We start from the raw sequence: 20,847 nt of genomic DNA on the forward strand, positions 1-20,847 counted from the left end.
AGAGTCCTCCATCCCAGGGTCTAGCCCATTCCTTGCACATAACAAATGTTCATAAACATCTGCCAAAATATTCAATAAACGTTTACTGAGTCCCTAACTCAGAACAGCTGGGCACCAAATCCATTAATGTTGGTTGAATGAACACAAGAGCCCTGGTCTCAAATTCTCAAAAGCCTTTGCCCCGCCCCCAGTCCTTCCAAAGGCTGAGACCCAGAGTCCCGTTAACGGATATCCTCGCCCTGGCTGCCTGGGTCACATGCTGCCAGGGGTCGGAAGGGGTGGTGGGAAGTGATGGGAACAACTGAGGGTTTGATGGACTGTTTAGGGAACTGCCTAATTATCCTGCTTATCAGTTTGCTGGTTCCTTTCCTTTGCTCTTCCCCTTAATAAATCAAAACTCCTTCTGTTGTTATTGAGCTCTGGGTCACTGATTCTTTTGCCCGTGTGTTTACAGAGTTAAAGTGTGACCGTGAGATTGAATGGAAGGGAAGGGAGGCACCTGACAAGTGTCAGCTCTGAAAGGCAACACCTCAGCTTCCCAGGGCCCCCGTACACTGTGCAGGGTGAAGGAGGGGGGCTTCCCGCTGTCCAGGGCACTGGCTGGGTCAGGAGGAAAGGTGGACATAGTGGGTGCAGCTTGTGCACCCAGTGAGTTAATAATCCAGCGGGGGAGGCTGACTGTAGGTTTTTGTGAGGTCCATGAGTTAAGAATAGTTTTTACATGGCTGGGGAAAAAAAAAAAATGGAAAGAAGAACGATAATCCCATGACACGTGAAAATTATATGAAACTCAAATTTCAGCGTCTATAAAGTTATAGTGGAACAAGGCCACATGCATTCATTTACCTCTTGTCTAGGGATGTTTTTATACCACAATGGTGGAGTCCAGTAGTTGCAACAGACCATTTGGCCAGAGAGGTTAAGATGTTTACCATCTGGCCCTGTACTGAGAAAGTCTGCTGACCCCTGACTGGCATGAATAACTGGCTGGGTCTAGCATCACTGACATCACCTGGGAGCTTGTTAGAAATGGAGACTTTCAGGCAGGCCCCACCCAGGCCTAGTGAATCAGAATCTGCATTTTAACGAGGCCTCCAGTGATCTGTAAGCACTGGAAAGTAGAGGGGGCATTTAGGCCCTAGAGGAAGTGAATCAACATCTCTTGAAGTAGCCACAGATTTTTCAAGTGCTTTATCTCAGTCAGGCTGCAGGGCAGCTCTTCACCCATTAGGGAGACTTATTAGGACCACTTTACAGATGAGAAAACAAAGACTCCAAGTCAAGTGCTCACCCAAGGTTATAGAATAGACCTGGGAAGTGGCCGAGCTGGGATTTGAACTCCTGGAGCTGTTGCAGAGTCTGTGGCATTAACCATGAGACTGCATGGCTCCCTGTAAAGAGAGGGTAAGACCGCACTGACTCTAAAGTTGGAGGCACCCAACTGGTGCCCCAGGGTGTTCAGTGGACCACAGATGTGTTTTACTTGGCCTGTACAGCGTTTCAAAAGATTTTAAAATTAGTTTTCAGTATGTTAAAATCAGGAGAATTCATATCAGAGACCCAGAGACTTGGCTTAGGAAAGAATCGGATGATCAGGTCTGCAGTGTCTCCCAGGGCTTTGTCCGGCGGGGACTGAGTTGTGTGTGGCTGCCCATGCAGGCTGGCCTGGGCTCTCTGCGTCATCACAGTCCCCACCTGGACTCTTGACTCATCATGGTAACTATCTTGACCACCCGGTGAGCATCTGAGTTCACGTCCTCTGGGCACGTAGAGCAGCATGCGGGTCACTGGGCATCTTGTTAAAATGCAGCATCCGATTCAGCAGGTCGGAGGATATGTCTGTGCTCTGCATTTGTAAGGGACTCCCAGGTGACGCTGAGACTGCCGGCCCTTCTACAAAGTTCCCACTTTGAAGAGAAGGTTGTCAAGGAGCTCAGGCCTCTCTGACTCAGGGGCTGCACTCAACTCGGTTCATCACCCAGCGCATCCCAATAGGAGCTCTTGCTGCTGCGCCCTTATCCCTCAGAGTGGCTGGAGGTCCCAGGCTCTTCTCTTCAGCTGCTGGTAGCCCCCTCCATCGACCCCCTCAATCCTCCATACAGCCGTTTTCCACAAGCGTCATGATATGGGAAAGGCTGAAGAGCCCTCACTGCCCCACGTGGCCTCCCTTGCATCTTATGGCCTCACTACTGGAGGATGGAGTGCTGGTGTGAAGGTTTCCTGGGGCTGGGGGCCAGTAGTCAAGGTGAGAGGACAGGTTCTGCCAATAGTGTTCATTTGTCTGGAGGCTTGGTAGAGGATGCTGATAACTGCTCACCCTGCCCCCAAACACACACACTCTCTTCTCTCTCCAAAGCGCAGTAAGCCCCCTGTTTACATCCTTCTCTGGCGTCCTCCCACAAACAACCCTGCTGCTGCCACCTGCTGGCAACAATGCCAGCTGCCTCCACATGGATTTATTTCCAAGAAGCCAGAGGTGTGGCTGGTCTCATCTGCAGGAAGCAGGGTGGGAAGCTGGCCTGGGCTGCGGCTGCAGAGGGCAGGTGGCATCTGCTTGTTTCAGGACATCACTTCTACCGCCTGCTGATAGTAACAATGGGCTGCGCCTGCACATTTTGGCTGAGGAAGACCTCAGTGGACACACAGGCTGTGTTTCAGGTGGGCTGGCAGAACTCTCTGGAGGCTTCCCTTCCCTGGCGTGGGTGCCAGGACCAGGGGAAAGAATGTGCAGCCTTCCCAGCACACAATGTGCAACCTTGTGCCAGATCATTTCGCCTCCTCGATCTCTGCTGGTCTCATCTGTTAATTGGGTATCATGATAACCATACCCTGGAACCTGAGCAGGCTCCCAGTGTGGATGAATTTTGTAAACTGCACATGACTGTCAAATGCTGGGGGAAGTGTATGGAGCTGGTCATCAAGTTGTGGGAAATTATACAGAGCATCCCCCAACAGGCGATGTTTGCCCCCTCCTCTTTTGGGGAGACTCCTAGGAAATGACCTCTCTGGCCTTTCTTGCATACTATGCCAGGATGGGTCAACAGATGTTACCAGGAAAGGAGAGAAAAGAAAAAGGAAGTCCTACTGTTTTTCAGTGTTTGTCAGCTCAAAAATGTTGTTTTCCATGGAGGAGTGGTGTGGTCAGTGCACACAGAGCAGGTAGTTTATTCTTTCCAGATGAGTCTGTTCCTGTGTCTCTGTCCCTCTTGACAAAAGGGGGCCTGTAAGTGATTGGGGGTGTACACTGTTTTTAAGACATAGTGCCAGGGTGTAATATTCTTCCTTTTCTTCTTATTCTCTTGCACAAGGGTTCTTATTCTTGGCTTCAGGCCTGGGGTGAGATCAGTCCAGCAGACAACAAGAGCAGTTCATATGCAAAGGTCAGTGTTCGCCTCCAAGGTACTGTGGGTGGAACCCTGTGAAATTCTTTAGAAATCAACTCTCCAATTAAGTTGGCTGGTTGCCTTATCATGGGAAGAGATGATTCCACCAGGGCGTTCCTGAGGGTCCCAGGCAGCAGGAAGAAAAGAGCTGAAGGACCTGACAACCTCAGTTCGAATCCCACTTCCGTCATTTACCTGTGAGTTTAATGAAAACAACTCTTGGAACCTCTGGAAAGCTGGGATCAGACATAGCTCTCAGGGCACCTTTGAGGGTTAGAGGAGATGTTGAAGGCACTTATCCTGTTGCACCAGCTGGTGTACCTTTGTTCATCCCATCTGATGTGCTTTGAGTTATCCCAGAGAAGGCAAGGAATTTGCACCAGGTCACAATGCTAGCTGATGGCAGCAGAGCCCAGATCAGAACCCAGTGAGGTCTAAGTCCAAAGCCCATGCTCTTCTTCGTTTACCTCTCCACCTCACATTCACGTGGCGCCTCATACTTTTTAAGGCACTTCTACTCACTAGCTCTTCCAAGTGATTGGTGAGGAAAATCGTGTATATTTGACATATTTGGCACCTTGCACTTATGTGTTTAAATGACTTGCCCAGGTGGATACTGTGGGCCCCAGGGAGTGCAAGGCTGGCAGGAGGACCCAGGTTTCCGGAACCCAGGCCAACCAAGGACGGTGCAAATCTGCGGGGATTGGCAGAGTAAGCGTCACCAGTAGAGATCTCAGCCTTAAACCCTCAAAAGGAAAACGAGCTGATGATCCAGGTGATGTCATCTTCAACATGACAGATGTCAGGCTGGACAGAGTCATGAAATAACTGTTTTAGTTTGCTCCTGTTTGTGCTTAGAATTGTGGCATTTTGGCATCCAAAGGAAGAAAGAGGCCCTTAGGACTCTTTACAGAATATGTGTGTTTGTGTGTGTGATATATACACATATGTACCCACACACAGAGTCCATTCTCATTATTCACAGTAGTTAACGTTCTGTAACTTTGCAGCAAACGCTAAATTAGCGAATCCTGAACCACTGCTCCTAGGGTTCGTTTCCTGCAAGCCTATGGTCACATTTTCATCAACTCATCAATATATAATCTTGTTATGTGTGCTTCCTTTTAAAGACAACTTATTTAATATATATGGTTGATTCATTAACACTGAACTCAACAATACCATAACTCATACCTGAATGAAGCTTATCTAACACATACATTTTTTTCCATAAGAAACATCACAGCCTGCTTGGGGTTAGCAACACCAGACAGCACTTCAGCCCTACGCTCGGGAGTCATTTTAAACAATGAAATCACCAACACAAGGGACAAAAACGCAAAAGTGTGGCACTAAATAGGCCAAGAAGAGGACACGTGTTTACAAGCTGAAACAAGAAGAGTGTTTCCTGGTCGACATCAGTTGGGCAGGAACATGCAATTGATTCACCGCTCTGCCCGTGTCTGTGAATGACCACGAAAACACTATGAGAATTGATTCTGGGGTGACGAATATATTCCTAGTGAGTAGGTAAATTCAGAAATACAGAATACATGAATAATGAGGATCGAGAGTATTTATCGTGCTTATAGAGAGGGCAACCCCATGCCAGAGGCTCTGAGATGCAGAGCACAGTGTCTACAATTTTCACTAAGGTGTAAAGGACAGATGGAAGTCCCTTAAGGGCCCATTTTGTTCAAGAGAAGCAGAGAGTAAAGGAGGCAGTGGTCATCTGGCGGGGGGGACTTGGTGGGTGGTGGAGTTGAGAGGGAGGTTGCTGGAGGCAGTGTGTGTCCCTCTCTCCTCTCCTCCTACACAGCTTGGCAGCGGCCCGTGAACACCGCTTCCCCAGCATGCCTTGCAGGCTGGAGCCTCTGCCCCGCTCTCACTTGACTCAGCTTCTGCTGAGCATGAAACACAGACTGACTTTCCTCCCTGGTGACCTCCCAGGTGCTGGGGAGCACTTGATTTCTTGACCGTTCCCCTGGGTTCCATTCCCCCACTTGTTCATTTTCTAGCCCTTTCCCTCCATTACCGTGTTATCTGGCCACCTACTCGCACTTTAAAAAGTGGACAATGCTGGGAAGTCTTATTAAGTGAGTCAGCCCGAGGGAAGAGATCAGAGTCCAGGTCGCTGGGAGCTGATGACAGCAGCGGCCCCGGCCAAGCAGGGGTGTGCAAGATGCCGGGGTGACTGGAGAACAGTGCATTTAGGAGCTGCCACCTCGTCCCCCCAGGACAGACAGGCCGTCTGCCAGGGCGCCTCACCCCTGTCCCTCATCACTCCAGGCTCCTCTTAGTAGAACAGCAAACCCCGGCCAAGCCCGCATCTGGGCTTATTAACCTGTGACCATGGCAGTGCCCTTTACCTCTCACTGAGCTTAGGAGCCAGAGCCAGACTGCCCAGGGTTGAACCCCATTCCACCCCTTACTCCCTGTGCCTCAGTTTCCTCATCTGAAAAGTGGGGATACCCACAGTATCTATCTTCCTCATAGGGTGATTATGAGAATAGTAGTCAATGAGTAATTTATAAAGCACTTAGAACAGTGCCTGCACAGAGCAAACTCCATAGAGCATTAGCTTTTATTATTATTCTGGCTATTATTACTATTACTGTTCTTATCTGTGAAGTACGCAATGGGGTTGAATAATCTCAAAGGATTTTCTTTCCCTTCCTGTTCTGTTACTGGGGATGCTTCCTCACTATGGGGCCTTGGGCAAGACCCTTCTCCTCTCTGGGGCCTCAGGTTCTCATCTTTTAAGTTGGGTGCTGGGACTTAAGTCCTGAAAGTCTGTGAATTTATGAAACAAGGATAAGGTGACTCCCAGGGTGGGGTTTGCGTGTTATCTTGGTCTCTCCTGGGAATGCTGGAATCCCGGTTTCCTTACTTTAAGAATTTACCCAGAATTTAATTCTCCTCCCCTTTTTGTCTATTATGAGCAACGCTTGTCTCATCTTAGTTGAGATAAGCAGTTAAGTAATCAGAGTAATGGTTTATGTTTGTAGTGAGTTTTTAAAGCTCCCATTCACTGAGTGTTGACCAGGCACCTTCCTAAGCCTGGGCTGATTGATTCTATCATCATTACAACTCCAGGAGGGACATTATTGTCCCCATATTAGAGATGAAGAAATTGAGGCACGGAGAGGTTAGGCAACTTGCCCAAGGACACACAACTAGTAAATGGTTAATACAGATTCAAACCAGAAACACGCTTTCAGATTCTACAAATGCTACCCCCCACACTATACTGGCAGTTGGCCTTGAACTTGACTTCTATGATAATAACAAATATGCCATTCCTTTCAATAGACCGCTCATAGTATTGATTAAGACCACAGATTCTTTTCATTGAAAGATACTGTAGCAGTCACCTTTAGGGTATGTTAAACTTTGGGAGGCTCATGGGCCCCTGTGAAAAGGTGAAAGAAGCTATGGACTCTTTCCCCCTGCAAAACATTCATACCCCATCCACACATAAACATACGCAGATGTGTCTCAGTTTTACGGGGTTCAAACATCTCAGGCTAAGAATCTCACATAATCCTTAAATTCCCTTGAAACTCTCCAGTAAGTATTCCTCTTTGCTCCAATTCTGCACTGATGAGAACTTCCTACCCAAAGGGGCTCTTCATTCCATTAATATTCACCTCCGATTGTTAGAAAGTTGCTCTTTCAACACAACCCTCATGCATTTCCCCCTGACCTTGGTCCCATTTTTGGCTGCTACATGTTATATAGAAGCAGCCCAGCTTACCTTCCCAGGACAATTCTCTGTTTCTGGGGACGGTGGCCACACTGTCTCTGGCCCTCCTAGCCTGGATGCCTCTGCCCTCCATTGCTCAGTTCATTTTCCCCTGGACATACTCATGTGTCAATGGTTCTTTCAAACATCCAGAACTGGTTTACAGCCCAGCACCGAATACAATGTTCTAGCCATGGAGGAATCAGTGCAGTGCAGGACTCTCACTTTATTTTGGAAATCAGATCTCCATTAATATGTCCTAAACAAGGTTTAAAAAACCTTATTTTATTTTGAAATATAACACACATGGAGAATTGCTCAGTATAAAAATGACAGTTCAGTGAGCTGTCAATCACAAAGCAAACATCCACGTAACTACTACCCAAGTCAAGAACTAGAACTTGGACCACTCCTGCTGCATCCCAATGGCCACACCTCCCTCCTCCACAAAGGTAACTTCTATTTTTTTATGGTAGTAATTTTCTTGCTTTTCTTAAAAGTTTTATCACCTTAATATGTATCCCACTTAACACTATAGTTTAGTTTCCCTGGTTTTGAATTTTATATAAATGAAATCATATAAATAGGCATCCTTTTGTATCTGACTTATTTCATTCAATGGTGTATTTGTGAAATTTATGCATGTTGTTGTAAATAGTTGTAGTTCATTCATTTTCACTGCTGGAAATTTTCCATTTGTCTGAATATACTGCGATTTATTTATCTATTCTATTTCTAATGGACACATGGACTGTGTCCAGATTTCGTTAACTATGAACAAGCTGCTATAAACATGGGAGCACACACGCATGCATTTAGGTTGGGTATACCTAAAACAAGAACTTCTGGGTAACTTCAGCTTAGCAGATGATAATAATCTGTATTCCAAAGCAGTTGTATCAGTTGACACTTTCACTAGCTCTGTGTTTGTGTTCCAAATGTTCCATGTCCTTGCCAACACTTAGTATTATTAATCTTTTTAGTTTGAGCTAGTCTAGTGATTATGTAGTGGCATCTCATCATAGTTTTCATTTGCATTTCCCTAGTGATGAATGAGGTTGAGCCCATTCTCACCTATTTATTAGGTGTTTATGGATTAGAGCTTTTGGCAACTCCTTACTCATCTGATTCCCACTGAACTTGCAGCCAAATGAAATAAAGTCTCTGACAGAGGATGCTGTTTAGTCACATCTCCCCTACTGACTTCAATTGGATTTTGGGTTCCCAGAGCAGGTCCAAACTTTCTTAATAATAATGACAGCTAATATTTATTGAGTGCCTATTGTGTTCCAGGCACTGAACTATGTGTTTGACATGAATAATGTCTCTTAATCTTCACAACCAGCATATTAGGTTGATACTATTAATATCCTCCTTTTACATAAGATGAAACTAGGGTGGGGGAGGGTAAGTAACTTAACCTCAGGTCTCACAACTAACAAGTAGATTCAAATCAACACCCTTAAGCCATTGTAACAAACTGCCTCCCAAAGCTGGAAACATGTGACTACAATTGAAAAAAAACCTTTAAAAATGGTTAAATACTGAATAATAAAATGGCCACGTAACTGTCAAATGGAGAAAAATCATTGCAAAGTATGACAAAGGATGAATGCTCTTAATGTGTGAAGAGTTTTTACAAATTAAGGAAAGGACACGCATCTCAATTAAAAAATGGTGAAAAGTTTCTTGAGTCAGGTAAATCTGGAAAATTCTGCACAAGATTTTATGTTCTTGTACCCCTAGGAGGTATATGAGCAAATTTACGACGCTTGAGAAGTTCTGTACTAAAAACCTACTTTAACATGGAATTTTCGTATTTGACTAAAATAGTCTTTAGCATGGTCCTTTGGAACAGACTTTGAAACATGCTGAACTCCATAATAACCACTGCTTCCTCTGGTTTCTAATCTGGTAAAACTTTCCACAAAGGAAATGAAATTAGTTTCGTGCAGGGTTTCTTAACCCTGATGCTCTTGACATTTGGGGCTCGATCATCCTTTGCTGTAGGGGGCAGTTTCGGGTGTTCAGCCGCATCCTTGGCTCCCACCGGGTAGATGGCAGACGTCCCTAGCACTTCCCCCACCCCCAGTTGTGACAACCAAAACTGCCTCCAGACATGACCAAATGCCCCTGGGGGAAGAACACCACCCTCTTAAATTGGTCTAGCCTTACTGGTTTCCTAGAACCCCTGCTGCGCCCCGTGATTACCTCCTAACTAAGTGATCCCCAAACTGCACAGCGTTTCACTATATTTTGATTTCTGTGCCTTGTGACATCCACTATTCTTTGTTTTAATAAAGAGGGTACTGGTCCATCTCTTGTCTTCGAGTCTTTCTTGTTTGTTAGAATTCCTTAAATCTCCAGGCACGCGGGCTTCCCTGGTGGCGCAGTGGTTGAGGGTCCGCCTGCCGATGCAGGGGACACGGGTTCGTGCCCCAGTCCGGGAAGATCCCACATGCCGCGGAGCGGCTGGGCCCGTGAGCCGTGGCCGCTGAGCCTGCGCGTCCGGAGCCTGTGCTCCGCAATGGGAGAGGCCACAACAGTGAGAGGCCCGCGTACCGCAAAAAAAAAAAAAAAAAAAAAAAATCTCCAGGCACACCAAACCACGTAGTTACCCTGACAGGGAACTTCTTTCCATCCCTTAGGTGGAATTAAGCTCCTTCCTTCAATCTCCACACTCCCTGCACAGCCTTCTATCAGATCCTCAGCACATCTTATACTTATTTACTTATGCGGTTGTCTCCTCAGTTTCTTGAGAGCAAGGACTGGGTCCTATTCATCCTCCGATTCTTAGCACAGAGTAGGTATGAATTAATATGTGTGAACATCCACATATAATATGTGTGAATATCCATAATATATATTTCATCCACAAAATATAATTGAGGAGGGTCAGGAATTTCAATCATGGGATCCTGGGTGGATTTCCAGTAAGACTGAGTTAATTGACAGCCTCTTCACCAGTTTCCTCCTAGAAATGTTCTCCTTGCTTCTCTCCAGACAGACAATCTCCCTTCTGGAGAGAAGGTGGAAGTACTGTAGAAGATACCGTTCTGTCTTTCTCCCCCTCAGCCATGAATATGACATCATTTGCTCAGTTGGCATGTCCAGGCCGTTCCTGATACTTTTCTCATTCCAGACAGAAGGAGAAAAGTCCTTTCCCCTGGATCTCAGCGTTTTTGCAAACCTCAGTTTATTCCAGAGGGTGACACTTCTTATCCTCGGAGATGTGGCCTCCTTTCCATGTTCTGGGAGTTCCTTTGGGGCTTGAGTTTCTCAGAGGCATCCCCTTCCCTGACATTGCGTCAGTCTCTTTAAGTATTTCCTTCTTTTTATTTCCTGTCTGGGATTATTTTAAGCTTTAGAAACGGAATTTAATTCTTGGGAACCCTCTAACTTTACCAAAGCTGTCCAAGATGGTGACAGTAGGCGGAAAGAAAGGGACAGGTTTGAGAAACATTAACAAAAGGGCAAGTGACAAGACTTGATGACCATTTGGACACAGGGGAGGGGAGATGACTCCCAGATTTCTGTTTCAAGACAATGGAGGGACTGGTGGTTCCTGTTGTAGAGATGGTCCCAGGAAGAAGAGGAGGATAAAGATGAGGAAGGAGGGTGGGCTGTCTGAAAACAAAATGGGCATGTTCTGGGAAGTTTAGAGTCTGAGGTTTCCACGGGGCACGCAGTGGAGATGTAGAGGAGGTAACTGGGTATAAGAGCCTAATGCTCTGCAGAGGAAATGTGACTGAGGGGCTGTTGGTGTGTAGATGGGAGCTGAAGCTAAAAGAGCAGACGAGAGCTCAGATAGCGTGTGCTGATGGAATAGATGCAGCTAAAGATGGAGCAGGAAGGAAGGCACTTGAAGGAGACTGTGAAGGAGGGGTCAGAGAGAGAGCAGAGAGCCAGGAGAGGGGCACGAGTTTCAGGGCAGAAAGGACATCCAGCAGGTTTAAATGATATAGAAAGGTAAATTCAGCTATGGACAGAAAAGTGACAGGTGAATTAGCAGCAGAGGGTCACTGAGGACCATGGGGAGAGCAGTCTCAGGAGTGGAGAAGCTATAGCCAGATGATAGGGGATGGAGGAGGGGTTGGGAGAACAGGCAGTGGGGAGCAGACTTAGGGTGGCATCTGAAGAGGGAGTTACTCATTTATCCACTTGACCAACAAACTGAGGGGCTAGGGTACACCGGGAGCCATTTGGAGCCGTAGGTGCAGTAGTGGGCAAACAGGTAAAAATCTCTGCCCTCACAATGTGTCCTTTTCAGGGAGAGGTAGTATGGCGGGAGGATTAAAATTTTTTTTTTCTTCCAGTTTTACTGAGATATAATAGACAAGGATTCATTTTAAAGCTGGTTATAAGAAGTATCATTGTTTGTGCAAACTACTACATTTAGAATGGATAAACAACAAGGTCCTAATGTATAGCACAGGGAACTATCCTCAGTACCCTGTGATAAACCATAATGGAAAAGAATATGAAAAAAGAATGTCTATTTGTGTATAACTGAGTCACTCTGCTCTACAGCAGAGATTGGCACAGCATCGTCAATCAACCAGACTTCAATAAAAAGAAGTATCATCATTTGTCAGATGAGGAGGCCAAGAGAAGTTAGATGGCAACTTGCTCCACTTCACACAAAGGTCAGAGCTGAGGTCACGCCCTGACCTGTCTGACCCTTTCCATCCTTTGCTGCTTGAAGGGGATGGAGTTGAGGCGGAAGGAGGTGATGCAGAAGGCATAATGGGGTGGGAAGAACGAAGGCGCAGGGTGCAGGGTTATTCGTGGCTGGGCTGGGCCTACACAAAGCAAGGTTTCTACTGGCCCCTGCTGCCCTTTATCTAGGACGCCCAGGTTGGGCCTTGTGTGTGGGCTCAGGTCCCGCCAATGGGGACGGCAGGCACTGAGATCCACATGTTCTCACACGGTTCTGTTTGAGCCAGAAGCTTGAGAGGTGGCCTGTGGTAGCCCCCGACACTTCCCCATCCCCACTCCCCTTATTTAGGAGTAAATCTCCAGAAGCCCAAGTACTGACCCGTATCCCTCCATGAGATTTACAGAGATGCTGGGAAGAGACAGGGTCTTTCTTCCTCTGGGACGGTGAGCTTAGGGACCAGAATGGGTCACCCACAGCCATCTATCTCGACTACCTGAAGAAACACCAAGTAGAGATAAACAGAGCCAAGAGCTCTGATATCATTTGAGCTCCTGGATCCAGCTCTGCCTGAATCTATCAAGAACTATCCCAGACTTCCTGATCCTTGAACCAATGAATTATCTTTTACCCCCTAATTTGATTTGCGTTTCTACACTTGCAACTGCAAAAATCTGACCAGTACAATTTGTCATAATATGTTGTAACCGAGCAGGACCCTATAAGGACTTCCTGGGACAGACTCCTCCCCCATATCTTCTACTGTAGCTCCTCTCTGAAGGACCTAGATAATAGTATCTGATGCACACTTCTTGAGTTGTTTTACAGATGCTAAAACCACCACCAAATGGAAGAAATGAACTATTTGATGATCATGAGTCCCCAGACCTCCTGGTGCCTAAGGATCGATCACGTTAACCACTCTGTTACCTCACCATCAACCAATCAGAGAATTGTGCATGAGCGGATGACATTCCCTGCGACCCCCTCCCTCACCTGGCCTTTACAAATGCTCTGCTGAAGCCCTTCAGGCGGAGTTCGGGGTTTTAGAGCAGGAGCCACCTGTCCTCCTTGTATTGGCACCTTTACAATAAAAGCTGCACTTTCCTTCACCACAACCCAGTGTCAATAGATTGGCTTTACTGCACGCGGGTGAGCGGACCCAAGTTAGGTTCGGTAGCAGCGTCAACTGTGACTATGTAAAATCTGTTATTTACTTTTGTAGAAACTGACTCCAGGGGCTTCCTCCTGGGAGCCATATGCATTTGCCACCTTCCGGGTGCTAATGTTGCAGGTGATAAAGAGATGATTAAGACATGAGCTTACACGTAGCTGTGGAGATGATGACAGGAACAGAAGAATCACCATCTGCAAAATGCCTTACATCTATTTCTCTGAATTCACAATGACAGGAAAGAGTTAGCCAGGTAGGGTTTGGCTAGTGTGGCCTGAGCTGGAGAGATGCTCCGTGGGAGCTCAGAGAAAGGTGGGTTGGGGAGGAGAGGGAGTGAATTTGGGTCTCCTCTAATACTTTGATCTGCGTGGCTGGGCTCAGGTGGGGGTGATGGGGGATACAGGGAGCGAAGAACAGGTAGTCTGGGGAAGCCGTGCGAGTATTAACATAAGCGGAAGAGCTGCTTCTCATACCTTTCCCATTCCGGCGTGGGCGTGTCCCAGCTTGACCACCACAGGGAAGTGTGGGGCTGTGAGCTGAAAGAGACAAGAAGAAATTACTCGTTAGCATCCCAGAGCATCACCAGCAAGACATTGGTCGCTGCCTGTTCTGTAGAAAGACATGGTCATCTGATATCACCAGCAATCCCCAAAAGAATGCTTGGACAGATGGTCATCCCTCTGTGGCTTAAACACCCTAAATGCCATTGCTTTCAGCTTCCAAAGGAAGCCCCGAGCTCCTAAAACCAGCCGGCCCGACGCATCCACCAACCTGTGGAGAATGCAGAGCAGAGCAAACTGACTGGCTTCGAATCCTGGCTTTACCACTCGTGCAACCTCAGATAAGCTACCACATGGATCTGTGCTTCAGGGTCCGCATCTGTAAAATGGGGATGATGAGTATCCATCCCACAGGGTTGCTGTGAGGATTAACTGATCTATTACACGTGAAGGCTTTACGCTGTAAACACTCAGTGAAAGGCAGCTTAAATATTCCTGTCTCGGCTCTGCCTTGCGTGATTACCGACAACGACCTTCAGGTATCTGGAAACTCTCATTCCCTCCCCCAAGCTCTCTCCAGGCCATGCTGTGAGTTTTCTTAATGATAGCGGTCATGCTACAGCACAAGCATTTATGAGCTGCGCTGTGTGGGTGCTGTGCTGAGCAACTGCCCTGGGTCATCTCCTTCAGAGAGCAACAGAGCAGCAGCCCGTCCTGGTTGGTTCCCTGTTGCATCCCCAGCCATTAGAACCCTGCCTGACCCAGGGAAGGTGCTCGATATGGAATCTGTGCCTTAATCAGTCCTCTGAGCAAGACCTATGGGGCGTGCGTGCCTCCTCTCCCTATGACACAGAGGAGGAGAGAGGCTCACATGGTTAGGTGCTCCCCCATGCCCACGCTTACTCAGCTAGCAAGTGAGGGGACCAGGTTTGAACCTAGGCTATGCATTTCCTCCTCATCCTGTTCATATGTTGTTTGAGATGGGTTTGCCTGGTGTCTACAAGTATATTTGGAGTTGCCTGAGGGTAAGGGTTATCCCTTCTCGTTATTTAGTAACAATACCCCTCCTCTGACTTGAGTCAGCCCTAGCCAGAGGTAATCACGTCCCACTCTCTGTGCTGTGCAGTCGTCTCTTCTGGTGCCTGTCGCTCTGTCCTGGATTGCCCGCCCCCCCGACACTCTGGACGCCTTGAGAGGAGGAACCCAGCTCTTCCCTCCTGGTGCCCAGCACCTAGTCTGACACTTAGGAGTGGCTGTAGCTGCAGGACAAGGGTCTGCTGTGGGTCGCAATCCCACAGGATGGACCTCATCTCATTCTACCGCCACAATGGTCCCATGAGGCAAGCAGGGAAGGTATTCCTGTTACCATTTCACAGGCAGAAAACTGAGACTCAAGGAAGCTGCTGGGAAGGGGTGGCACTGGCTCTTGAACTTAGGTCTGTCAGACTTCAAGCCTGATGTGAACGGTTTCCTCTAAGACCTAGTACAAGGGCTTCCTGCAGTAGATGCTGAATAAAAAATTTCCTCCCAGATTTCAGGCTAAAATTGGTCATATCCTGGTGTCTAGAGTTAACGAACGCATCTTTTTTAAAAAAGGCAACATTTATTTTTGATTCCAAAAGCAATATGTACTCATAATAAAAAGTTTGTAAAATATAATAAAGTTCTATGTTGTTATGTACAAAGAAGACAATAAAAATCACCCTCAAAATTTGAGCAGTTTTGGTGTATTATCTGATGGTCTTCTTTGTTTTTTTTTTTAATCTGAATTTTTTCTTTTGATTTGTTCTGTTCTCACAAAATCGGGAGTATAGTGCACACCCGATTTTACTCGATGCTCTTTCCACTTAATGTTATATGTGGTAAGCAATTCCTGGCAGTAATTACTTGCCAGGAATCGCCAGTTTAACAGTTACTATGGAATATTTAACATATGAAAGAAGACTTACAGAGCAATATTGTGGACATTATCTAGCTTAAGAAATAAGCCATTGTCCAAACAGTTGAAGTCCCTGATGTACTTCTTTCTTACCAAATTTCCTTGTATTAATTCATATTTTAACTATTACATATGATTCCCAGTCAATATACATTACACATGTTAAACTTTATGTAAGTGGCATCAAAAGAACCTATTCTTATTGGGAGATTGGGATTGACATATATACGCTATAGACACCATGTATAAAATAGATAACTAATGAGAACCTACTATATAGCACAGGGAACTCTACTCAGTACTCTGTGGTGACCTAAATGGGAAGGAAATCTAAAAAAGAGGGGATATATGTATACATATAGCTGACTTACTTTGCTGTACAGTAGAAACTAACACAACATCGTAAAGCAACTATACTCCCCTAAAAATTAAAAGAAAAGAATCTATTCTTTTTTTAAATAATTTAAATTTGACCCTCTACTTTAAAAAAAATCTAAATACATACGCTTTTTAAAAAATGTATTTTATTTATTTATTTTTGGCTGCGTTGGGTCTTCATTGCTGAGTGTGGGCTTTCTCTAGTTGTGGCGAACAGGGGCTACTCTTTGTTGTGGTGCACGGGCTTCTCATTGAGGTGGCTTCTCTTGTTGCAGAGCACGGGCTGTAGGCTCGCAGCCTTCAGCAGTTGTGGCTCGCAGGCTCTAGAGTGCAGGCTCAGTAGTTGTGGCACACGGGCTTAGTTGCTCCTCGGCATGTGGGATCTTCCCAGACCAGGGATCGAAACTGTGTCCCCTGCATTGGCAGGCGGATTCTTAACCACTACGCCACCAGGGAAGCCCCCACCCCTCGCCAAAAGAATCTATTCTTTTACAACTTTGGGGTACATTATGTTTGTGAGGCTCATGTATGTTGATGTATATAGCTCAGATTCATGTTTAACTACTGCAAAGTATTCCACTTTATGAACACTTTGCCATTTGTTCATTTCCTGCTGATGAACATTTAGGTGATTTCTGTTTTTTCCAATTATAAACAATACTAGTAGGGGAATTTCTCCAGGGCACATGCACTGGAGCAGAATTGCTGGGGTTGGGCAATGCTCGTCTCAGCTTTGCTAGATATTGCCAAATTGCTCTCCTAAGTGGTTGTACCCACTTATGCTCTCACGGACAGGAAAAGAGATCCCAACACTTGAGGTTGAAAGACTTAAATTTTACCAACCCAAGGGTTATGAAGTGGAATGAATGGGCGCATTTTCACCAAGTGGCTGTTGTTCCCCGGCAGCATCGTCACACCCAGCCATTCACCCACAGACCCTAGATATCGACTCCCCCGCCCCCAGCAGTCCAAGAGCTGCCCAGGTCACTACTTGGGCTTCATCTCCATTGCATTTTAAGGTGAAGCTTGAGGTGAGGGGAAACGTTGTGCTCTCTCTTCCTCTCCATCCCTCCCAGCCCGATCATTTTGCCACACGCTGACAGGTACTGGAAATAATTGAATGTTGGAGTTAAACTTACTCTCTGTTTGACCTTGGACTAGATATTTAACCTCTCTGAACCTTAGTGCTCTAATCTGCAAAACGGGAACAATAATGACCAACTCACAGGGTAACTGGGGGAAGAAGAAATGACATAAAGAATGTAAAGCTGCTTAGCACCAAGTGGAGGTTCAAAATCAAAGTGTGAAGTAGAATTGCGAGGAGGAAGGAGATGATTTCTGGCTTTGTGGGGCAAGGAGAGAGATAAAGGAAGGCTGGATGATGGAGGAAGGAGAGCAGAGGCTCTAGCTTGGCAGTATTTGATTAATAGCCCGGGAGGGAGTGAAATGAAGTCCAATGAGGGAAAATCAGGGAGCTACACCAGAGCGAGTCATCAGAGGTGATTAAAGCTTGGCAGTTTTCATCTGTAAGAACCTTAGTAATCTGCTTGCCTATCCCCCATGTTACCATGATGCAGCAGGTAGAATTTCTAGGAATGCTCCCCAAGATGTCCTACCCTAATCTCTGGAGCCTGTGAATGTGATGAGATTGTCATACAATGATTGTTCTATTATATGCACAGGTGACCTTAAAATAGGGAGATTATCTTAATCAAATTACAAGGAGCCCTTAAAAGCAGAGAACTTTCTCAGGCTGGCGTTGGAAGAGGAAGGCAGAGAGATTCAAAGCATGAGAAAGACTCAACATACCATTCCTGCTCCAGGAGCTGAAGGCAGCCCCTGGCTGATAGCCAGCAAGGAACTGGGGGCCTCAGACCTACAGCTGCAAGGAACTGAATTATGCCAATACCAAGAATGAACTTGGAAGAGAACCTTGAGCTCCCGAGGAAAATGCAACATGCCAGCACCTTGATTTCAGCTGGATGAGGCCCTAAGCAGAGAGCCTTGTCACGCCATCCCAGATGTCTGATATACATAACTGTGAAATAATAAAGAGTGTTCTTTTAAGCTGCTAAATTTGTTAGAGCAGCAATAGGAAACTAATCCATGTGTCCTCTTAGATGCTGAAGCCCAAAGAGTGAAGTGATTGTTTCCATGCCACACAACTGGAGAACCTGTCAAGCTCATGTGTTTTGACTCTTAATCAAGCCCTCTCTCCACCCAGGCACACTTCCTAGGGATACGCATCTGTGGGATACAGTAAATGCTTCTCCCTAATCATAAGAATCAGTAAAATAATATTAAATCTAACCAATTCAGTGGGCACTAACTGAATGAGAACTCTGTGGCTGGCTCTGTATTTCATGCTGTGCAGGACACACAGAAGATTGAGACAAGATTTCCTATCGTAGAGAGAGGAGCTCTGCAATGAAAGTGCAGAACAAGCAGCACGGTGGCTAAGTCTGGGTAGGTGGAGTCATGGGCTAGTCCCCATAGGAAAGGAAGGCTCAGTGAAGGGTTCTGAAGGATGAGTAGTTTGTGGCTGGGTGGAGGGAAGGCCCAGCATTCCTCAAGGGCTGAATGCTGTAGAGTCTTGTGGTCTTCTCATGACAGGTGTAGAGATTCTTCATGAGCTCTAATGAACAAAGACTCGTAGGAAGGGAGGATTTATTTTATGATACTTAATATGAGTTTATCATCAATAAAGTTATTTTGGACATAACTGCTAAGTGGAATGATATCTTCGAACTGCGTGCCCTTCTCCAACACTCTTAAATGAAATTGGAGGAATATATTAATTGTCAAAAATAGTGGGAGTAGAAATTGCATCTGGATTTACAGGACACAGAAAGTCAATCTAGAAAAATCTGAGAATTCACAGTAAGATATTTCAAAGAAAGCATTTTGAGAATATGTTTAAGGCAATGAATTTTCCTGATACCAGGGGAGAGTTTCCTTTGCCATGTTTTGCTTTGGTTGAGAAGAGCATTGTTTTTAGAACCAACTGGCAAGGCTCTGGGCTGGTGTTGGGTTGAGGTGGAGGCAATGTGAGGCCAGATTACTGGGGGCCTTCAAAGCTGAAGGGAAGAATTTAGGTTGCTTGACTGGGCTGGGGAGATAGCTCAGTTCTGGGACACAAGCGTGACCTGTAAGCTGAGGGAAGGTTAAATTGCATCACGAGAGGCTGAAGGGCCAGAGACCAATTTGGAATTAGTTACAACCAACACAAAGTGCCACTGGTTGGGCTTGGACTGGGGTGGGGATGGTGGAGAGAGTTGGGGCACTCCCAAAAGTTTTTCTCTTTTTCAAGTGACACTTTTGAAAAATAGAAATATTTTCTTCCAATGACCTTAGAAATTCGAGGCTAGTTTTGTCTACGACTTCATCATCTAGTCAAATCAGTGTTTGCTTTGCCCCACTTTACTTTATAATTCTTATTTAAATGTCCAATTTTAAAAAGGGATATTCTGCAATAATATTAGAGATAGAATTTGAAGTTTATTCACTTAACATTACACCATAAGTTTTCTCCTATTTTGCCACAATCTTTTTTTTCTTTTTTTTTTTTCCTTCTATCCCTCCCCCACTTCCCAGCCCAGGTAACTGATCTCACCTTCTTGGTCATTTCTGCCCCACACTTGTTATGCTCCATCTTTGCAAACGTGTATGCACATATATGGTTGAGGTTGATTTGTTTTTTTAGAAATGGCTCTTTCCACTTCATATCACACCATGTGGACCCCCTTCCCCATGTCAGTAGCTACACTCCTGACCCAATAGTTTTAATAACTTCACAATATTCCACAGGGTACATGGGCTGCAATTCTTTGGCCATTTTCCTAAAATGGACATTTGTGTCATTTTCTTTCTCTCTCTCTGCTACTACAAGGAAGACCGCTGAATATTTTGTACACGTGAGCTTGTAAACTAACATCTTAATATCTAGTGGCCAGGCCAAAAGCTTTTCAAGGGTAGAATCAGCAGAATTTGGGGACATTCTGATAGGTCTCTCTGAAGTCATTTGTTAGAGCTCAAGAAATGTCCATGGTACTGCACACTGGGTGAGTCTACCCACCACGTGCTCTCCCAGGCTAATGACAACTACACTTATTGAGTGTCTCATAAGGGCCAGGGATGGTTCTAGGCACTTTATATATGTGAGCATTCTTCCCTTTCCCCATGTGATAGAGAAGGAATCAGAGGCAAGACGTCTGTCAAGGTCAGGCAGTTAAGAAATGGTAGAACTTCTCCACTGCCGCCCAGGTCTTCTCCCCCACTTTTTCCCTTTCCTTCCCCAAGCTGTTCAAATGGGTTTCAAAGGCCACTCTCATTTCCACTCATCTGCAACATGCCAGCCCCTTCCCGAACACAGACAGGTCACAGAGAACAAAAGGCATCTTGTCGGCTATTTTCTCTCTTCCCTTCCCAACAATAGCTTTATTTAGTTCCCCTGGGGATGGCGAGGCCTGCACCAGTCTCTCACAGGCTCCCTGTCCCCGCTCACATGCCCCCGGGTGCTCCAGAGTTCAGCACTGCCCAATGGCGTGAGAGACCTGACATCCTGTTAGAAGGGGCAGATCAATTTTTGAAACCAGAGATCCCCACCCTGATAAGGGCCCTATTCAAAAAGTCTCCCAAGAAACCAAAATAAGTGGGGGTGGCCCAGTGTTCATGCTGGGCGTTCTCTTGGGGGGTTGGAGTCAGGGCAGTATGAGCCCGGGAAGTGGGGAGCTGGGACCTGAGTGGCCCGGTGCAGTTTCCCAGTGAAGGAGGCACTTCCCTCTACATTCGTGACTCTGGAGATTTAAATACATAGTGTCTGGTCCTGGCTAAGTGATGGAGAAAGCAAGACCTGCAAGAATCTGGAGGAGGAAATCAAGGACCAAAAACAACTGGGGAGATTTCAAGGAGGAGCTGGGCCTCCATTCCATGCCTTGAAGCTCTGCCTGATCTAGTTCTTGCCTACCTCCTCTGCTTCATCCTGTGTTTCTCCCTCCTCCCCACCCCAGCTTCTGTCTACAAGCTATGTTCCAACCCATGGGCCTTTCAGTTCTTTACCGAATGGGCCACA

At 46.1% G+C, this 20,847-nt stretch overlaps 1 protein-coding gene across 2 annotated transcripts in view; it reads right to left on the reverse strand.

Annotated features, from left to right (window-relative positions):
* Window positions 1-20,847, reverse strand: part of SYN3 (synapsin III) — a 443,491-nt gene that overhangs the window by 56,612 nt on the left and 366,032 nt on the right. For both annotated transcript variants that reach the window (XM_059081741.2, XM_067010054.1), the window contains exon 7: window positions 13,433-13,495. In XM_059081741.2, coding sequence (XP_058937724.1) covers window positions 13,433-13,495 — 63 coding nt within the window. The remainder of the gene's footprint in view (window positions 1-13,432; window positions 13,496-20,847) is intronic.

Source organism: Kogia breviceps, chromosome 12, assembly GCF_026419965.1.
Source record: "Kogia breviceps isolate mKogBre1 chromosome 12, mKogBre1 haplotype 1, whole genome shotgun sequence".
Classification (NCBI taxonomy): Eukaryota; Metazoa; Chordata; class Mammalia; order Artiodactyla; family Physeteridae; genus Kogia; species Kogia breviceps.